This window comes from Diplotaxodon limnothrissa, linkage group LG8 (assembly GCF_057381915.1).
Source record: "Diplotaxodon limnothrissa isolate DT_005_m linkage group LG8, D_limnothrissa_male_GT1.1, whole genome shotgun sequence".
NCBI classification, from domain to species: Eukaryota; Metazoa; Chordata; class Actinopteri; order Cichliformes; family Cichlidae; genus Diplotaxodon; species Diplotaxodon limnothrissa.
In genome coordinates this window covers 3186608-3204713 of record NC_140603.1, presented here as the reverse complement: position 1 = coordinate 3204713, position 18106 = coordinate 3186608, and the positions used below count along the sequence as shown (strand labels likewise).

At 38.6% G+C, this 18106-nt stretch overlaps 1 protein-coding gene across 1 annotated transcript in view; it reads right to left on the bottom strand.

Moving 5' to 3' along the window:
* ryr2a (ryanodine receptor 2a (cardiac)) overlaps positions 1–16533 on the bottom strand; it is a 282131-nt gene extending 265598 nt beyond the window's left edge. The window contains exon 1 of the mRNA XM_085361763.1: positions 16153–16533. Coding sequence (XP_085217889.1) covers positions 16153–16533 — 381 coding nt within the window. The remainder of the gene's footprint in view (positions 1–16152) is intronic.
* Positions 16534–18106: the final 1573 nt, after the last annotated feature.

The following is an 18106-nucleotide window of genomic DNA, read 5'->3' as shown; positions in this document are numbered from 1 at the left end:
TTCAGTATGCACACTGAATAGAGTTTCAGGGGTGGCTGATTATTTCAGAAATGTGCACACACACAAACACACATCAGTGCTTGGTCAGTAAATATCACACAGCCTCTCAAAAGCTGAACTGCTACGCTGCCTGACACAAGAGCTTATTTAGCATAAACAGAAAAGCTAAATTTCACTGGAATAGAGAGAGAGATGTTTTTAGTCCAAAGGTACATAAAGCTTGGTGAGGAAAAGACTGTAATCCCTCTATGACATAAGACAGAGAATCTGAGAGAAGTATAGATATGGAATGAAGGAACAAACATCCATAAGAACAGCCATTGACTTCACCATTCATCCATCCACTCTGCTTATTCAGTTCCCAGGGGGAGCTCGGGCTTAGCCCAGCTTCCATAGGGTGAGAGGCAGACCACACCCTGGACAGATCGCCAGTCTGTCGCAGGGCAAAGTTCATAGATCATTTTTAATTCAAAAGTTTCTATAATCAGCATATATGTCACATACATCCCAGCTGAAAAGAATAATAATAATAATAATGCAATAAAAGAGTTAGTGGAAAGGAGTTAATGAGATAACAAATGTCAGATAATGGATATGGATAGGTTGTCATCACAATGCTTGAAAAAGACTCCATGAAACCTGGATGTGGAAAAGAACCTTGTGTAGGGATGTGTTAGACTGAATATGTGAGCAGTCTGTTGGTCTGTCATTTCTAATCTAAAATATGGGCCACAGAAAGGCTGAGACGATTTTCATTCAGGGACACCATTTTTTCCCTTTAAATTACTTTAAAAAATGTTAGCATTGTTCTTTGCTTATATAATATTCACCATTTTGAAAAAACATTTTGCCTGTTTTTATTTTGAAGATCTATTTTGTTGATACTGCCTACCTCATGTCACAGAGCAGCATGTGTATGGATGCATTCTTTAGCCAAGATTCAACCTGCTTCTTCATTTACTGAAGAACTGTGTCTGCGTATATCTGTCATCAACACTCACAATGGAAATCAGACTGAATAATCCCAGCAGTGCCTGACACACAAGTGTCACAACAGCCTTCTGAGGATAAGTACTGTATATATATATATATATATTGTTGCAGGCTGTATATGTGTGTGTGTGCTTTGTGTGTGTGCAGTTCTGTAGTCCATACATCCAGTTTTAATATCAGTTATTTAAAAGAAAGACACACGCACTGATAGTGGGAGGGTTTAAAAGCTTGGCACAGAGGAAGACAGCGAGTGTGGAGGAGGGGAAAGCATTAATGATGATGTAATAGGAGAGAAGCAGGAGGGAAGAGAAAATAGAGTGAAACACTTCACTCTCCAAGCAGATAGTGCCTAGAATAAATGAAATGATCATTCTTATCTTTTACATATTGATTCTATTAATTCTTTGAGTGACTAATTTGGTTGCACTAGTTGTAAATGGATATTTTTATGGAATATAAGATATCACTGTCACAAACAAAAGCAATGCATACAAGAATGCAGGATATATTATTCCAGATTCGGTGAGACACAGAGTTATTGTGTGTCTTCAACCACTGCAGAGGCTACGGACACCAGAGGTGGGAGGTAACGAAATACTAAATCTCCGTTACTGTACTTAAGTAGAATTTTCAGGTATCTGTACTTTACTTGAGCATTTATTTTTTCTGACAGCTTTTTAGTTTTACTTCATACATTTTTTAACAATTATTTGCACTTTCTGCTCCTTACATTTTCAAAAACGACTCGTTGCTTTAAGTTCAATTATATAAATCATGTATAGTGTTTATACTCAGGAGTTAAAGTGGGCAAGAAGAAGTGCAGGTGTCCGTTAGGTGTCTCTAGCTAGCCCCACAGAAGACAAGGAAGCATGAAGGGATTGAAGTTTTTAAGTGGTAGGTCATTTCAAAATCAATAATTCTATCAGCTCAGAGAAACAGCAGCAAACACACAAACTGTCTGTGTGCAGTTTGTTGCTATCTAAAGGTCCAGCTGCTCCAGCGAAAGAGCAGTGTGTGCGCTAACTTCAGCCAAACATGGACAAAGATGTAGAAAGTCAGACAGGACAGGAAAGGAAGAAGAGAGGTTAGTATTAAAGGTAAGGTAAAGCTTACACGTAATGTTATCATTTAAACCACATAATAGATTTGCATATGATGTGTTTTAATAGATTATGTATTTTCTTGTTGTGAAACGTCCTACAAAACAAACTAAGCTATACTAACTTTGTGTTATTCAAATATTGCATGAAAATACTGGTAGTTTTGTCCAGGATAAACATTATAATGAATCCCCAGTAGAGCACTGTGTTGGACTGGTGCATGAGGTGAGTTAGGTTACACCAAGTGTAGCAGAGATGAATTTGCTGTCACTGAATTCCAGCTTTATACCAACTGTATACTGACTTGTATAACAACAGTATTAACAGTGTAGTGTCCTGTAGGGGATAGTACATCAGCCAACATAGCTTGTCAAACTGTGTATCGCTTGTTGAATTCAGTTGTGTGAATCTACAAAGAGAAGCAGGTCAGCTGATCACATCATGTACACTAAGAAAACCTACTGGAGCTCACATTAGAAATTATTACGAGTTGTGATTCTTTTCCCTATGCTGATCCACTACACAGACCTCAGGGTTCCCCACCTGCTAATTCCCACTTTAACCCTTAATTGATGCTGATGTTCACTTGCCAAGCTGCAATGAAAATGCCCTTTCTGAGGCTAAAGCTGAGGATGTGCTGGGAATGCCTCGCCAAGGCCCAGGCCCGCGTGCTTTTCAACTCTTCGGCAGAGCTTTGACAGCATTCCGGGGAAGACTGGGGACACTGAGTCTGAAGGTATCTCCATTGCTAAAGTTGCTGCACTGAGCAACAGCCCCAAGGTGGTTGGTGCCTGTCATGGTGGCAACCCTGAACCAAATCTTTCGTACTGCTGAGAAAAGATTCTGGCAGACGGTGAAGCGACTCAGGAGGGGAAAGCAGTGTAGAGCATGCACTGTGTATATAGATGGTAGCTCTTACTATGGCCATGCCAGGTCTACTAAAACTGAAAAGTTGACTGCAATTAAGCATTTGCAATAACTGACACTGTCTTTTGCGTGACTGTGGAGGAATCCACTTTTCCTTGCAAAACTGTTTTAATTCAGCCACATTAAAGGGTTTCACGGTGAACGGCCTGTTTAAGGTCATACCAAAACATCTCAATTGAATTTTAGTCCAAACTTTGACTAACACACTGCAAAACCTTGATTATTATTGTTTGTTTCTTTTGTTTTTTGAGCCATTCAAAGATGGAATTTCTAGTGTGTTTCAAATTATTGTCCAGCTGTACTGAGATTCAGGTAATGAAGTGATGGATTGACATACTCCTTCGTGATTTTCTGGTAGAGAGCAGAATTCATGATTCCATCAATTAAGGCAAGTAATCCAAGTAATCCAAGTCCTGAAGCAGCAAAGCAGCCGCAGGCCATAACACTGACACGTAGGGATGAGAAGTGGCAAGAATGTAGCGATTCCAATTCCATCGATCAATATCACTAATAGATTTGATTCCTTATCAATTCTCTTATTAATTCTCACTGGGTTTGCACTGGCTCCACTTTTAGAGTCAACACCATTTCTAAGCAGCATATCAAAGAGATAATATCCGTGCAAATTAATTGCATGCTGTGTGGTCAAATGTGCCTTTTAGACATATTCCCCACTTTGTTGTTATCAGTGTTGGGATCATTTGCTCAAAAAAAGTAAGGTATTAAACATATTACACAGAACACTTTTCTTAAAAATAATGCAGTACATTACTTAATTACTCCCAGGAGAAAGTATTTCATTGTACTTCTGCTTTTCCTTTTTCTTTCCTGCCTTGTTCCCCAGTTGCATTTATTCAGTTTTGTGACACTAAAACACATATTGAAGCATTTTGCTGAATATAAAACATTTACTGTCATTTAAAAATCTGCATCTTTGACGACAGGTATCAGTAACTGAGAATTAAATGTAGATGTGTAGCCTGCTCAGATTGATGAAAGGTTACACAATTGTACCTTTAAACAAGATGTGAAATCACCATAGAGCAGCTTAAATGGATCAGTGGTAGTCTGGTGGCTGCTTTAATTGTTTTTGATATATTGCAAGTGAATACAGCATTAGAAGTCACTGGATTTCCTACTGAAGCAACACTGCTGCATGCTGTGACAGCATCTCATCCTGCTGGCCCCAGCATGACCACATTAATTCACAACTGCCAGCAGGATTTGTAGGGTTTTGACTTTAACCATGCAACCACTGCCAACATTTCACTGACAGCACTAATACACCAAGAAAACATACAGCCACAGGAGTAGCCAGTGATTCTTGGCATCATCCCAAATACCTCTGTAATTATAACAGAGCAGCACTGCTGCCGCACATCAAACTGGAGTACAAGTAGAAGAATGACACAGAAGAGAGTACAAAGAAACAGAGATGCAGGCAGGAAAAAGTAAGAGACACAGATGAAACAGTGTACATGTGGGGGGGTTAAAGTTTTCCTAAAAATGTTTAAATACAAAAATAAAACCTGGGTCTTGATTATTCGATAAGGCTGCCAAGCCACCACCTTCTATCATTTCCTGTCATCCCTTTGCTGTAAAAGTATAGAAAAGCTTCTAAGACAATCAGAGGCACTGTTTGTTTATTTTTTTTCCTCATGTTCTGTACATTTTTTTTGTGATGTCCACAGCAGCAATTAGGTCTACTGTGTTCTCACTCCCATATATAGGACACTTCACATAAAGTTTGACTTTACAAAGTTTTCTGGTGACTTTGAGAGGCTGCAGCCAGCCTCTGGGACCAAAGCAAATACAGCACTGCAGAAGCAACCTGTAAGTGTGTCTTGGCTCGATTCGATAGGTAGGGCTCCTAGAAATAACCTGCCCACACCTCCAGCCATCCATCCTTAGCACACATCAGCCATGATGTATGAGACACTGCAGAGAGTCTTTGCACGCTCTACACACACACACACACACACACACACACACACACACACACACACACACACACACACACACACACACACACACACACACACACACACACACACACACTTCCATTCTCACCTGCTCAGCTCACAGTATGTAGGTTGCTGCAACAACTAGGGTCAGAGCGCAGATATAAGAAAAAGTTTATCCTACTTTCACCTGTTTCAATAAGCAGGACAAACTCAGACTCCAGAACAAAAGCTACCATTACAGTGGTTTGCAAAAGTATTCGGCCCCCTTGAACTTTCCCACATTTTGTCACATTACAGCCACAAACATGAATTAATGTTATTGGAATTCCACGTGAAAGACCAACACAAAGTGGTGCACACGTGAGAAGTGGAACAAAAATCAAACATGATTCCAAACATTTTTTACAAATAAATAACTGCAAAGTGGGGTGTGCGTAATGATTCAGCCCCCTTTGGTCTGAGTGCAGTCAGTTGCCCATAGACATTGCCTGATGAGTGCTAATGACTAAATAGAGTGCACCTGTGTGTAATCTAATGTCAGTACAAATACAGCTGCTCTGTGACGGCCTCAGAGGTTGTCTAAGAGAATATTGGGAGCAACAACACCATGAAGTCCAAAGAACACACCAGACAGGTCAGGGATAAATACAGGGCCAAATACTTTTGCAAGCCACTCTAAATCTGGCTTACATTAGTCCTGGTGTTTTAGCGAGGTACGTGATTTTATTCAATTTACTGAGCATACTTTACTGGTAGGTGCTTTGTTAAACTGAACATTTAACAAACAGTAATTACAAGAACTAAATGTGTTGCACCTTTTTAATATGTATGCCAATTGCTTATTTTTGTTTACTTATTGTTTTTAGCAATCGATATCTCAAGTGGGATCTCTGGTATTGCGTTTATCTCCCGTTGCATGGGTCTTAAGTAATGCAGGATGAAGGATTTGGGATATGAAACATACATACATACGTACATTACATTAACTTGATTAACTTGCATTCATTTCCTGGAGACTTATCCTGACTCTACCCATCACAAGTCCCTGCCTGAACCTTACCCTAATCCTGACTCAAGCCTTCACCCTAAAATTGAATGATTCACCTTGCAATTTGTCCCCATAAAGTAGGCGAGACCTCACAATGTGAGTGTTTAAACAAATTTGTGTCCCCACAACAATAAGTAATACACGACCCCCCCCCCCCCCCCCCCCCCCCCACACACACACACACACACACACACACACATACACGCACACAGCAAAATTGGTATGGCCCACACAATGTGCTTACACATGGCCCACATACCGCAAAGAATGACGGCCCTTTGGTGGCCCAGACCTGGTTTGCCAGAGGTGGCCCACACATGGCCCAGCACAAGGCCAGTTTCAGACACACTGGTGGTCCTATGCTGGCCCATGTGTGGATTACCTCTGGCAAACCTGATCTGGGCCACCAAAGGGCCGTCATTCATTGCAGTATGTGGGCCATCTGTAGGTGGTGTGCGGCCACGGGCCAGTTGCAGACACACTGCTGGCCCTGAAAAGTTTCAGCTCTGGCCCCAGATGTCAGCCTAATGTGTACCTTAATCAAGCCATGTAATAACAACATGTGCCAGAACATGCAAAACAGTGCAAAAGTAACATGACAAACCTCTGTTCAGACAGTGAATGGACTGATTTTTTATTTAGTGCTTTTCTACTCTCCCAGATTACTCAAAGTGCTCTATACAACATGCCACATTCACCGCTTAACTGAGTGCTGCCTAACTACATTCATACACATTCACACTCTTGACATGCAGACTGGAGGAGCCAGGGATCGAACCACTAACCTTCCAATCAGTTTGTAACCTGCTCTGCCACCTGAGATATGGCATGCCATCGCATAAACAGTGGCGTCATTGCCAGACCTGGCACACATCCGGTTGACATACACTCTGCCAAAACACCAGTCAGTCAGAAGTGCCATCCTGATACCAGATTTTGACCTGTTTTCTGTAGGCCTGGGCCACATTAACCAAGCCACAATCAAGCCAGATATGGCATGCCATCACATAGACAGTGCCATCTATGCCAGGCCTGGCCTATATCTGGATGACATACGTCTTATCATGCCAGAAGTCGGCCAGCAGTGCCGACTTGATACCAGATCCTGGCCAGACCTGCTTGCTATGTGGGCACTAACACACACACAGGCACAGTTACTTTACCAACTGACCCCTGAGCTCCTAAGTGTCCCTCAAACCTCATTCAGGGATCCACTCCTCTACTTCACTATCACTCCCTGAAAGCTCACTGTCCTCACTTTCTGAGGACAGAAAGTGCACATTCCCTTGGTTTCCTTCCATAAAAGGTATTTACATCCATGTCCTGTAATTATGAGTAGATTGTAAAGTAAAAAACATTGACTATGATCATATAAATGCACACAAACACATCTCTACACACATATGCAAATGCATTATATTGCCTGAAAAAAATTGGGCTAACTGCGCAGTGTTGCCTTGAGGCAACGAATGAAAATTAACAGTTTTACTGTATAAATAAATTTTAAAAAGTAGAACAAACAATCAAATATGCTCCTTAACATATTCATGCACATTTATTTCACTATAAACATGTAAAATAGTGATCTTTATCTTGCCTCCTAATGGAGATGTCTCATGCAGTGCAGCTTGCAGAAAGGGGTCCCCCCCCCAAATGAAAGTCACACCACCTTCAACTCATCATTTTATTGGAAAGTGATGTGTCTGGTAGCATTATTTGAAAAAAAAAAGAGTTTTTTTTTTTTTGAAGGGCCAGTGTAAGGCAGGAAAATGTGGTTTGTTGGCTCAGGGCAACGCTATGCTGTAGAGGGTTAAAAAGAAATCTTTATCTGTAACTGGGAACAGTTGTGGTTGCTCAGGTAATGTTTCCATTGCAATCTCTTACATTAGCTGGAAGAAATAAGCTAACTGAAGCAGTGAGCCTGAAACCTACAGTAAAATCTTAGCACAGGATACTGAAGATCACTTGAAGTAGCTTTGAGCCTGTATACCTCTAGCTTAATATGTACCCAAAATGAGGCAATAACGGCAGGTAAGAATGGCAATAATAATAAAAAAATATGTGCAGCCTATCTGGAGCAACAGCATAGTATGCATATGCATAGTAACTGTGTATAAGTGCTTATTCGACTGCCCAAACAGTAAATAAGCACAGATGCATTTCTGGAACAGTCTCTTACTTCTGTCAGTGCTGACAGAAGACTTTATTTAGGTAAGTATAACTGGGATAGTTGTTCCTTACAATTAATAGTTAAATGGTAATTATTACTTAAGTGTAAGTATGCATGTATTTCTTGTGAGTACTTTAGCTCCCTTGTAGCATGTAGTAAGTAAAGCTGAAGATGAAATAAAATATCACCCTTGTTTTTGTAATTATTGGATTTTAATGATCTGTTCTTCATATTTTCAAAAATGGTTTGCAAACCCACAATATTTGCCATGCAGATTTAGTAGCTGCAGTTTTATTTCCTTGCTTTTCTTGTAAAAGAGGATGAACAGTCCAGCATGATCAGGTCAGATACAGTGAAGTGTTGTGCAAACTTTCACTATGTTGTACAATATTGGTACGTCCTGATGCAGTTTTCCTTAGCATAATAGAATCTTTTTAATTTACAAAAAGTCAGAGTGGCTGTGGCTTACGAAGTAAAGCATGTTGTCTACCAACTGGGTTAGGTTGAGGTTAGTGGTTTGATCTCTGGCAGACTCCATTCTGAATGCCAAAGAATCCTTAGGCAAGATAAGTTGTTTGTGGTGCTTTCATTGGAAATAATGTGTGTGAATGGGTGAATGAGGCTTGGATGACTGAAGTCCTTTGAGTGCTAAAGCAGAGTAGAAAAGCAATACATAAGAACAAGTTAATTTTGCCATCTTGTGTTCATTTGTAACTGCCAAGACAATATGTATAATATCAAACTGTCCTATAGTGCTGGAGCTGTCACACTCACGTCTTTGATAAGAAATAGTAATTTTAGACAAAGTTAACCTCAGTCAATACAAAATGCACTTTTGAAATGATGATTTCATCCAGCCCTACCTGTAGTAATAATAATAAGTAATTATCCCCCTTATTAAATCATGACTTCACTGTGATTAACCACACTGTTCTGGAAAGCAATTCTAGCCACTCCCAGGTCCTAGTAGTGCCTGACCGGGCGAATCAAGAAATCACTTAAAACCTGTCTGTGGAAGAGTTACTTTATTACTTGAAAGAACATCAGGGCCCTTCACATTCAGCTCTTTGAGGACCGCTATAGCAGATTTTTCTTTTTTTACATCTTCAGTTTGATAATACATTTCATGCAAACAAATCCTTTATACTCAGGCATCATACTTAACTCTGAACATTCAAAAATTTTATTCCTACAAAATGCAAAGAAATGAGGGACAAAGGGCAACAAAAAAGAAAGGAAAGACAGAAGTTTGGTAGAAAGAAATTAAATATGTTATTAATACAAGTCACACCGGTTTAATATGCTCAGGGAGCACGAAGTATGAAGTTACATTTCTGGCTTCTAAAAATCCCCAAAACTGTGTCCCATCAGTGCAGTTCAGTATTCAACATCCTTTGTCAACATGGTAGAGAAGTTTTTGGGTTTTTTAGTTTGTAGAAATTCTTTATTAGTCCATTGTTAAAGAAGCTTAGTCAGATTTGAGAAGCTATTCTTAGATTATTATAAAAATCAATCATGAAGAGAAATATAAATTTCTTATAATGTATTATAGTGTATAATATAACTTTCTTTTAATAATGAAAACGCTGCGAGGACTAAAGAAGTGCAGAGATTTTTTGCTTTATCAGTGGTAAACAATTCAAGCACATGGCAATCCTAAAAACAACATGCACTAAAAATAAAAGTCACTCCAAATGTCCAAATCAAGACATTCTTTGATTGTGATTGTGGGAATGTCATCTCACACATGCAAGTTTGAATGTAAACAGATTTTAACAGATTCATAGGCAGAAGAATATTTTGAGCGTGGCTGCCAGAAGGCACCTCAGCCTTGACCAGTTTAACCAGGCGGCTGCAGGTGGGCAGCTCGGGGTACGGATGTTTAAGGAGGGGGAGATGAAGCTAAACCTGTTGAAAATATGTGGAACAGATTATTAAAGATTAAGCCAATAATTACAAAAACAAGGACAATTATTTACTGTATGATTAGTTATACGAAAGCAAATACATGTTCCTGTCACCACTGACAGAGGTAAGAGATTCTTCCAGACATGCATCCTTTACTGGCAAATAAGACGAGGAGCAGCCGGAGGCATTTATAATCAGTTACTCTACCTATTCACATTTCTTAAATCCTTTATGTGCACACAAATCTCCACACAGATCAAAATACATTTGCAGGTTGAAAAACAAACACCTTAGTCGCAAAGCTTTCCCTCCTGTGTACTGTACTTTCATCTCCCTTTACGCTTTACCTCCTCAGCTCCTCTCCTATCTGTCACTTCTGTTTTCTCATCAGCTCTGCATTACAACATTCTGCTATAATCGTTCAGATTACATAAGAGCACTGCAGTGAGAAGCTGCAAGGAAGGGAGAAATGCAGAAAAGTGAGGGGTGCTGTGCAATATTGCTTTCTATCTTGTACACTTCTATTTTTATTTACTTTCACTGCTATACAAACCTGATGCTCTCTGTTACTGTCCACACTGTGAGGAGGGTGATACAAAGTTCAAAGTTTATTCAACTGTAAATAACATATAAATAAAATAGAGTCTAATTTGAACCTCCTTCATTCCGCTCCACGGTGCAGAGAGGCTCCAAAATATTCAGTGCCTTTATGGAGCTGTTGCTGAATATCAGTTAGTTACTTATCCACTTCCTAAGAAAAAGCATCCTGCTTATATCACCACATGTGTTGATATGGAAATAATAAAAATGTCCATAACACATGTCCAGATTTTGACCACTTGAGTAAAAGAGAAACAAGCTGTGAACTGATATGATCTGTGGGTTTTGTTGAGGTTTCAAAAGTTTTATCATTATTATTTTTTCAGTTTTTTAGTTTGCTTTTCACTTTAACTTTAGAGCTTTTAAGGATTCTCAGTAATGTTGTTTTAGACGTTTTTAGAGAATTTGGGAAATTTTGGGGGGAATTTTATTATATTTGATTCTTTAAAGCTTAATTGATTGTAGGCTTCCTGTATCTTAATAAGTCTTCATCCTTGGAAAAGGTTAAGTTAAAAAAGTAGTATTGTTAGGTCTTTACCTTATAATATAAAGTGCCTTGGGATAACTGTGTCGTGATTTGGTACTATATGAATAAAACAGGATTCAACTGAACTTAATTTGTTAGATGTTGTTTCTTGTGTCTTGTCTCTCTTCCTGTCATTTACCTTGATTGTGTTTAGTACATTTAATTTTTTTTACTTAAATGTATGTATGCTGTATGCATTTTGTTCATTCCTAAGTTGTGAGTGTACACCAGCCAAAATACTGTCTTTAGTTATTAACATTTGAAATGATGAAGGCACTTGAAAATGGTAAATGGCCTGTATTTGTATAGCGCTTTACTAGTCCCTAAGGACCCCAAAGTGCTTTACACTACATCCACACATTCACACACTGGTGATGGCAGCTACATTGTAGCCACAGCCACCCTGGGGCGCACTGACAGAGGCGAGGCTGCCGGACACTGGCGCCACCGGGCCCTCTGACCACCACCAGTAGGCAACGGGTGAAGCGTCTTGCCCAAGGGCACAACGACCGAGACTGTCCAAGCCGGGGCTCGAACCGGCAACCTTCCGATTACAAGGCGAACTCCCAACTCTTGAGCCACGATTGAAAAGTAACACAAAGTAAGCTGCCTTTCCAGGAAAACACAAAAACCTTTCAGAAGTACGTAAGGTTTTGTGAGAGCACAAAACCCTGTTTAGTCTTTCCCTCCCAGGCTTCTAGACTTCTGATTGGCCAACATTTCTACAAAGTTAGGATTTGACGTGTTCTTGATGGATTTGACTTCGTTTTAGTGTTTACATGTGGGCGGAGATATTTTTTCAAAACGAAAGTGGTTTTCAAAAATACCCGTGTACATGGTAATTGGTAATTGGTAATTTTTATTTCAACATGTGAACAATATACAAGTACATTTAGAAAAGAAATAAGAGAGAAAAAAATACTATACAAATTACATACAAAAAACATTCTGATTAATTTACATGTTGAAAGGGAGTGGGAAGAAGTATACACTTATTTAATCCCACCCCTGTCCCATAAATTATCAGTGAATATTTAGTCAGCTTCCTTACTGATATAATTTGTAATAAAAATAGTGAACAGATTTCTGATATACTATATACTATAATATCACATCATGAATTTTTTGTTTGTTTGTTTTTAAATAGAGACATTCACTTAATTTAAATATTTTCCTTTTCTTTATAGATCGAGAAGATCATATTTTTATAACTCTTTTTGAACAGTTTTATGTTTGGACATTGCTTTAATTCCATATTCAGTTTGTTCCATAGTTTCACTCCTTGAACAGAAACACAAAAGCCTTTTCTTGTAGTACGTACCTTCATTGTTTTGAAGTTACAAAAACCCCTTAAATTATAACTTCCTTCTTTCAAAAAAAACATACTCTGAATATTACCTGGCAGTTCTTTATTTTTTGCTTTGAATAGAATTTGTGCTGTTTGGAATTTCACTATATCGTCAATTTTCAATATTTCAGACTGCAAAAATAGTGAGTTTGTATGTTCCCTATAACCTGCATTGTGGATGATTCGAATTGCTTTCTTTTGAAGAGTAAAAAGTGAATGTAATGTGGTTTTATAGTTATTGCCCCAGACCTCTGCACAATAGCTTAAGTATGGTGAAACCAGTGAACAGTAGAGAATATGAAGTGATGTTCTGTCGAATACCTGTTTTGCCTTGTTTAGTACTGCAATGCTTCGTGATACTTTGGAATGAATATATCTTACGTGAGCTCTCCAGTTAAGTTTTTCATCTATTATTACCCCCAGAAATTTATTTTCACTGACTCTTTCAATATCAACACCATTTATTTGAATCTTTGCATTTGTATTTAAACTACTATTTCCAAATAACATCAGTTTAGATTTATTCAAATTTAATGATAATTTGTTTTTATCAAGCCAGAACTTCACTTTACTTATTTCATTAGTCATATCCTCCAATAAATTCTGCAGATCATCACCAGAGCAAAAAATGTTTGTATCGTCAGCAAAGAGAACCATTTTTAATACTTTGGACACTTTACAGATGTCGTTAATGTACAAGTTGAAGAATTTTGGACCCAAAACTGACCCTTGGGGTACACCACAAGCAATGTCCATACATAAGGAGCAACCACCATTTATTTTCACAAACTGCTTTCTGTCACTTAAATAACTCCGGACCCAATCTAAAACTACCCCTCTGACACCATAACGTTCCAGTTTTCTTATTAATATATCATGATCTATGGTGTCAAATGCCTTTGTCAAGTCTATGAATAACCCAGCCACATATTGCTTTTTGTCTATGGAATTTGTGATGTATTCTATTGAATCTAATAGTGCCGATGATGTTGATCTGCTTGATCTGAATCCGTACTGACTCTCAGTGAGTAGTTTATGTTTATCTATAAATTTTTCCAGTCTGTTTTTAAACAGTTTTTCAAGAACTTTTGAGAATTGGGGTAGTAAAGAGACAGGCCTGTAGTTTGTGAAATGGTGTTTGTTCCCAGATTTGTATAGAGGTATAACTTTTCCTATTTTCATTCTGTCTGGAAATCGACCAGTTTGAAATGATAAATTACAGATGTATGTAAATGGTTTTATAATAGCCTCAATGACTCTTTTAACCACTATCATATCAATATCATTACAATCCAAAGATTTGTGATTTTTACATTTTTTGACAATTTCAAGAACTTCATTTTCATCAACGGCTGTGAGAAACATAGAATATGGATTTCTGTCAATCAGTGTATCGGGTTTGTCCTGTGCTTTCCCAGGATGAGTGATTGTTCTTGCTAAATTTGGTCCAGCAGTTACAAAGAATTCATTGAGACTATTTGCCACAACATCCATATTGTATTCTTCATGGTCATTACAAATGAAATACTTGGGATAGTTCTTTTGTCCAGTCCCACATTTTATAACACTGTTCAGGATTTCCCATAATCTTTTATTATTATTTCTATTTATATCTAATTGCTTCTTATAGTATTCCTTTTTACTAAATCTAAGTATATTAGTTAACCTATTTTTATATCTTTTGTATCTGATTTCAGCATCTTTAGTTCTCGTTCTTAAGAACTCTCTGTATAGAGCATTTTTCTTTATACATGCATTTTGCAGACCTTTTGTTATCCATGGACAGTCCATATATTTCTGTTTCCTACTATATTGCTTTATTGGACAGTTGGTATTGTACAGTAATGTAAATATTCTAAGGAATTTATTATAAGCACTATTAACGTCCTGTTCCTGATATACTTCACCCCAGTTTTCCTTCAATAAATCTTTTTTAAATGCATTCATTCTTTCTTCTGTTCTTACTCGTCTGTATTCTTTTTTACTGTCCATTTCATTGATCTTGTAATTCCTATCATAGATTGTAAAAATTGGAAGATGGTCACTTATGTCGTTAATCAGGAGTAATAATAATAATGGATTGGATTTATATAGCGCTTTTCAAGGCACCCAAAGCGCTTTACAATACCACTATTCATTCACTCTCACATTCACACACTGGTGGAGGCAGCTACAGTTGTAGCCACAGCTGCCCTGGGGCAGACTGACAGAAGCGAGGCTGCCATATCGCGCCATCGGCCCCTCTGGCCAACACCAGTAGGCGGTAGGGTAAAGTGTCTTGCCCAAGGACACAACGACCAGGCCAGAGAGCCCAGGGATCGAACCGGCGACCTTCCGGTTACAGATGCGATTCCCAACCCCCTGAGCCACTTAGTCTTATTTTCAATGTCATTTGCAAAAATGTTGTCTATGAGAGTTGCACAATGTGATGTAATCCTGGTAGGTCTAGTAATTTTAGGGAATAGATTCATACAGTGCATTGTGTTTATAAATTCCTCAGTGGTTTTATGTTTATTTGGGTTTAGCAAATCAATATTGAAGTCTCCACAAATGAAAACTTTTTTGCGAGCTATTTCAATAAATGTTTCTTCTATCCAGTCTTTAAATGTCTCAATACTACTACCTGGAGCTCTGTATATACAGCTAATGAGCACATTTTTACTTTTTCCTTACAAATTTCAACTGTAATACATTCTAGTACATTATCAATCACCATCGTCATCTTTTCCACCACATTAAATTTCAAGGATTTGTCCACATACAAGGCCACTCCTCCTCCTCCTTTGTTTCGCCTAGTTATAAATGTGAATTCATAACCCTCCAGTTCAAAGTCTGTTCCTTTTTCCATATTGATCCAAGTTTCTGATAAGGCAATGACACTAAATGGATGTGAAAACTGGTTAAGATATTCTTTGATATGACTAAAATTAGCATAGAGACTTTTACAGTTAAAGTGGATAATTGATCATTTATTCTCAGTTTTAATGCTCTGATTGTAGTCTTTATTTGTATAGTAGCAGCAATTGTTATTGTTAGATGAGAAAAAGTTGTTGTCTGGATCTATTTCATATTCCAAGTCATGTGTATTGTGATCCATATAGTTAAATGTTTTCAGTTCCAATTGATCATATTCTGCAACTGTCTGACTGATGCAGCTGATTCTTCCAGATGTATCTGAGTTCTTCCTTCCAGTGTGTGTCATAAGTGAGGGTGTGGTTGTCTGTTACCTTGTTTGCCGTCCAGATCGTGTTGCTCACTGATATTTTTCGAGATCCGCCATATTTTTAATGGTCAGAACTTTGGCTTCCTCTGGTGATCCGTTTAGTTTAATGAATATTTTGCAGTTCGTCGTCCAAGTGCCTTGGATTTTTCCCAGCTTCTTAAGGTGTCGCGCTTTTTTGGCTATTTCAGCGTTGTGTTTGGTTAGATGTTCATTGATAAAGACATTAGATCCTTTTAATTTTCTTCCTTGTTTCAGCAGCGTAATCTTGTGCTTTCGATTTACAAACCTTAATATAATAGCCGGTATGTTGCCGTTCCTCCTGGGAAGAGGGTGGCATGCTTCGACAGAGTTACAGTCCAGGGCAATCCCTTTGGACCGCAGGAAAGCAGCCACCTGTTGTTCCGTGGAGCTAATGTCAAGCTCTCCAGGTTCCTCGTTGCTGTCAGCGGTCACCGCCTGAGCGTATGACCGGGGTTTAATATGGAGCCCAGTGATGATGACGTCGTTTATCCTGGAGTATTGTTCCAGGTCAGCGACCTTACTTTCCAGGTATGCAATCTTTTTATCTTTTTCGGCATTTTGGATGCGGAGGAGCTTTACCTCCTCCACAATTTCAATGATATTTTTCTGCTGCAACCTGATAGTAGAAATTTCCTCCATTATGAAGTCAAGGGACTTTTTAATGTCCTCGACTTCCTCAGCTGTCGGTGTCCTCTTCGGCCCCATTTTATCTGGTTACCCTGGTAGCAGGTTCAGTCAGCTGATTCCTCAGTCAGCTGTTAGCCTGGTAACGCGTTGGCTAGCCTGCAATTACCTCGTTAACTCCGTTAGTCCAGTCCAATATCCTGTATCAAAGTCGTAATCCAGACAGGGTTGTACCAAAAGTTCCAACAATTTGAGTAGTCTTTGCTCCAGAAATTGATGGCGGTAACCCCACAGGGGAAATTGAGTTGTCATACAAGCAAATATACAACAAACAACAAGCACTCATATAAAATGAGAGTAGAAACTAGAGATGGACTGATCCGATATTACGTATCGGTATCGGTCCAATACTGACCTAAATTACTGGATCGGATATCGGAGAAAAATAAAAAATGTAATCCGATCCATTAAATATCACGAAAGCACCTCACAAAACTTGCAACACGCCGTAACTCGCCTCAGAACGTTAGCACGTCGGAGCAGTATGCATCACGTGATAGAGCGGCTGTGGCATGCGGGACCTGTCGGTGGTCTGGATAGCATGTGGAGCTTCGCTAGCAACCCGGCATTTCATCTCCGACAAAGTTATCCCCGAGAGAAGTAAAGCAAGTGTGTAAGTCCATCTCTGAATGTTTGTAAAGCATTCCTATGTTAAGCTTAACAACCGATATATGGAGCGACTGCCTCTTCTCGCTGCTACTTCAATCATGAAACTGATCAATGATCAGCTGATCGTCTCTCTTCTTTGTTTTTGGCCCACTTTGCACCAGAAAGAGGAAACCAGCAGCTGAACAACAGCAGCACGTTTAAGCTTGATCAGCTGTTGTTAGAATTTATTTAATATTACTTTCTACTCGAGGATCTTTTTCTACGTAGCTGACGCTGGTAACTGTGCAGGGGCGGATCTAGCAAAGTTTAGCCAGGGGGGCCGATAGGGCATTAACTGGGAAAAGGGGGCACAAAGACATACTTTTCTTTCTTATTCTCATTTAAAATGTCGAGCTTTTAATAAATAATTATCTGACACCCAAAGTTTTAATCTGATGTAAAATGAATAGAAGTCAATTACTGTATATAGTGACTATTAAGTCTAATATACCCTAGTAAGCTATAGTACTTTTTACTTTGGGAAGGTACCATCTGTGCAGTCTGCAATTTTGTTGAAGAAAGATGTTGAATCTATTTAATATTTCTTGAAAAATAATTGATTTCTGTGCATTTTTTTTCACACTGCATCAAATTAAGGTTGATTACGTCGATTAAGCATCATGAGGTGGAGCGTGAGGGGTGGTTCCCTATTTTTTATTTATTTATTTTTGTTGCTGGGAGTTGGAACCCTATTAGTTAGGTTGCTTAATATTTACGCTAAGTACTCTTTAAAATACCAGAATAGGGAGGATGGTGTAGGTCTAAGTTTATTAGATTGATCAGTATTGCTGAACTATGAGATATTTTTTTTTGCATACAGGTATAACAGAATAGCTTTAGTGTAGTTGTTGTTTTAAACTTGAGTGTGAACTTATACAAAATGCAGCAAGATATTTAAAAAAAACAGTTTCGTTGATTAAAAAACACTATATCGGATTCATATCGG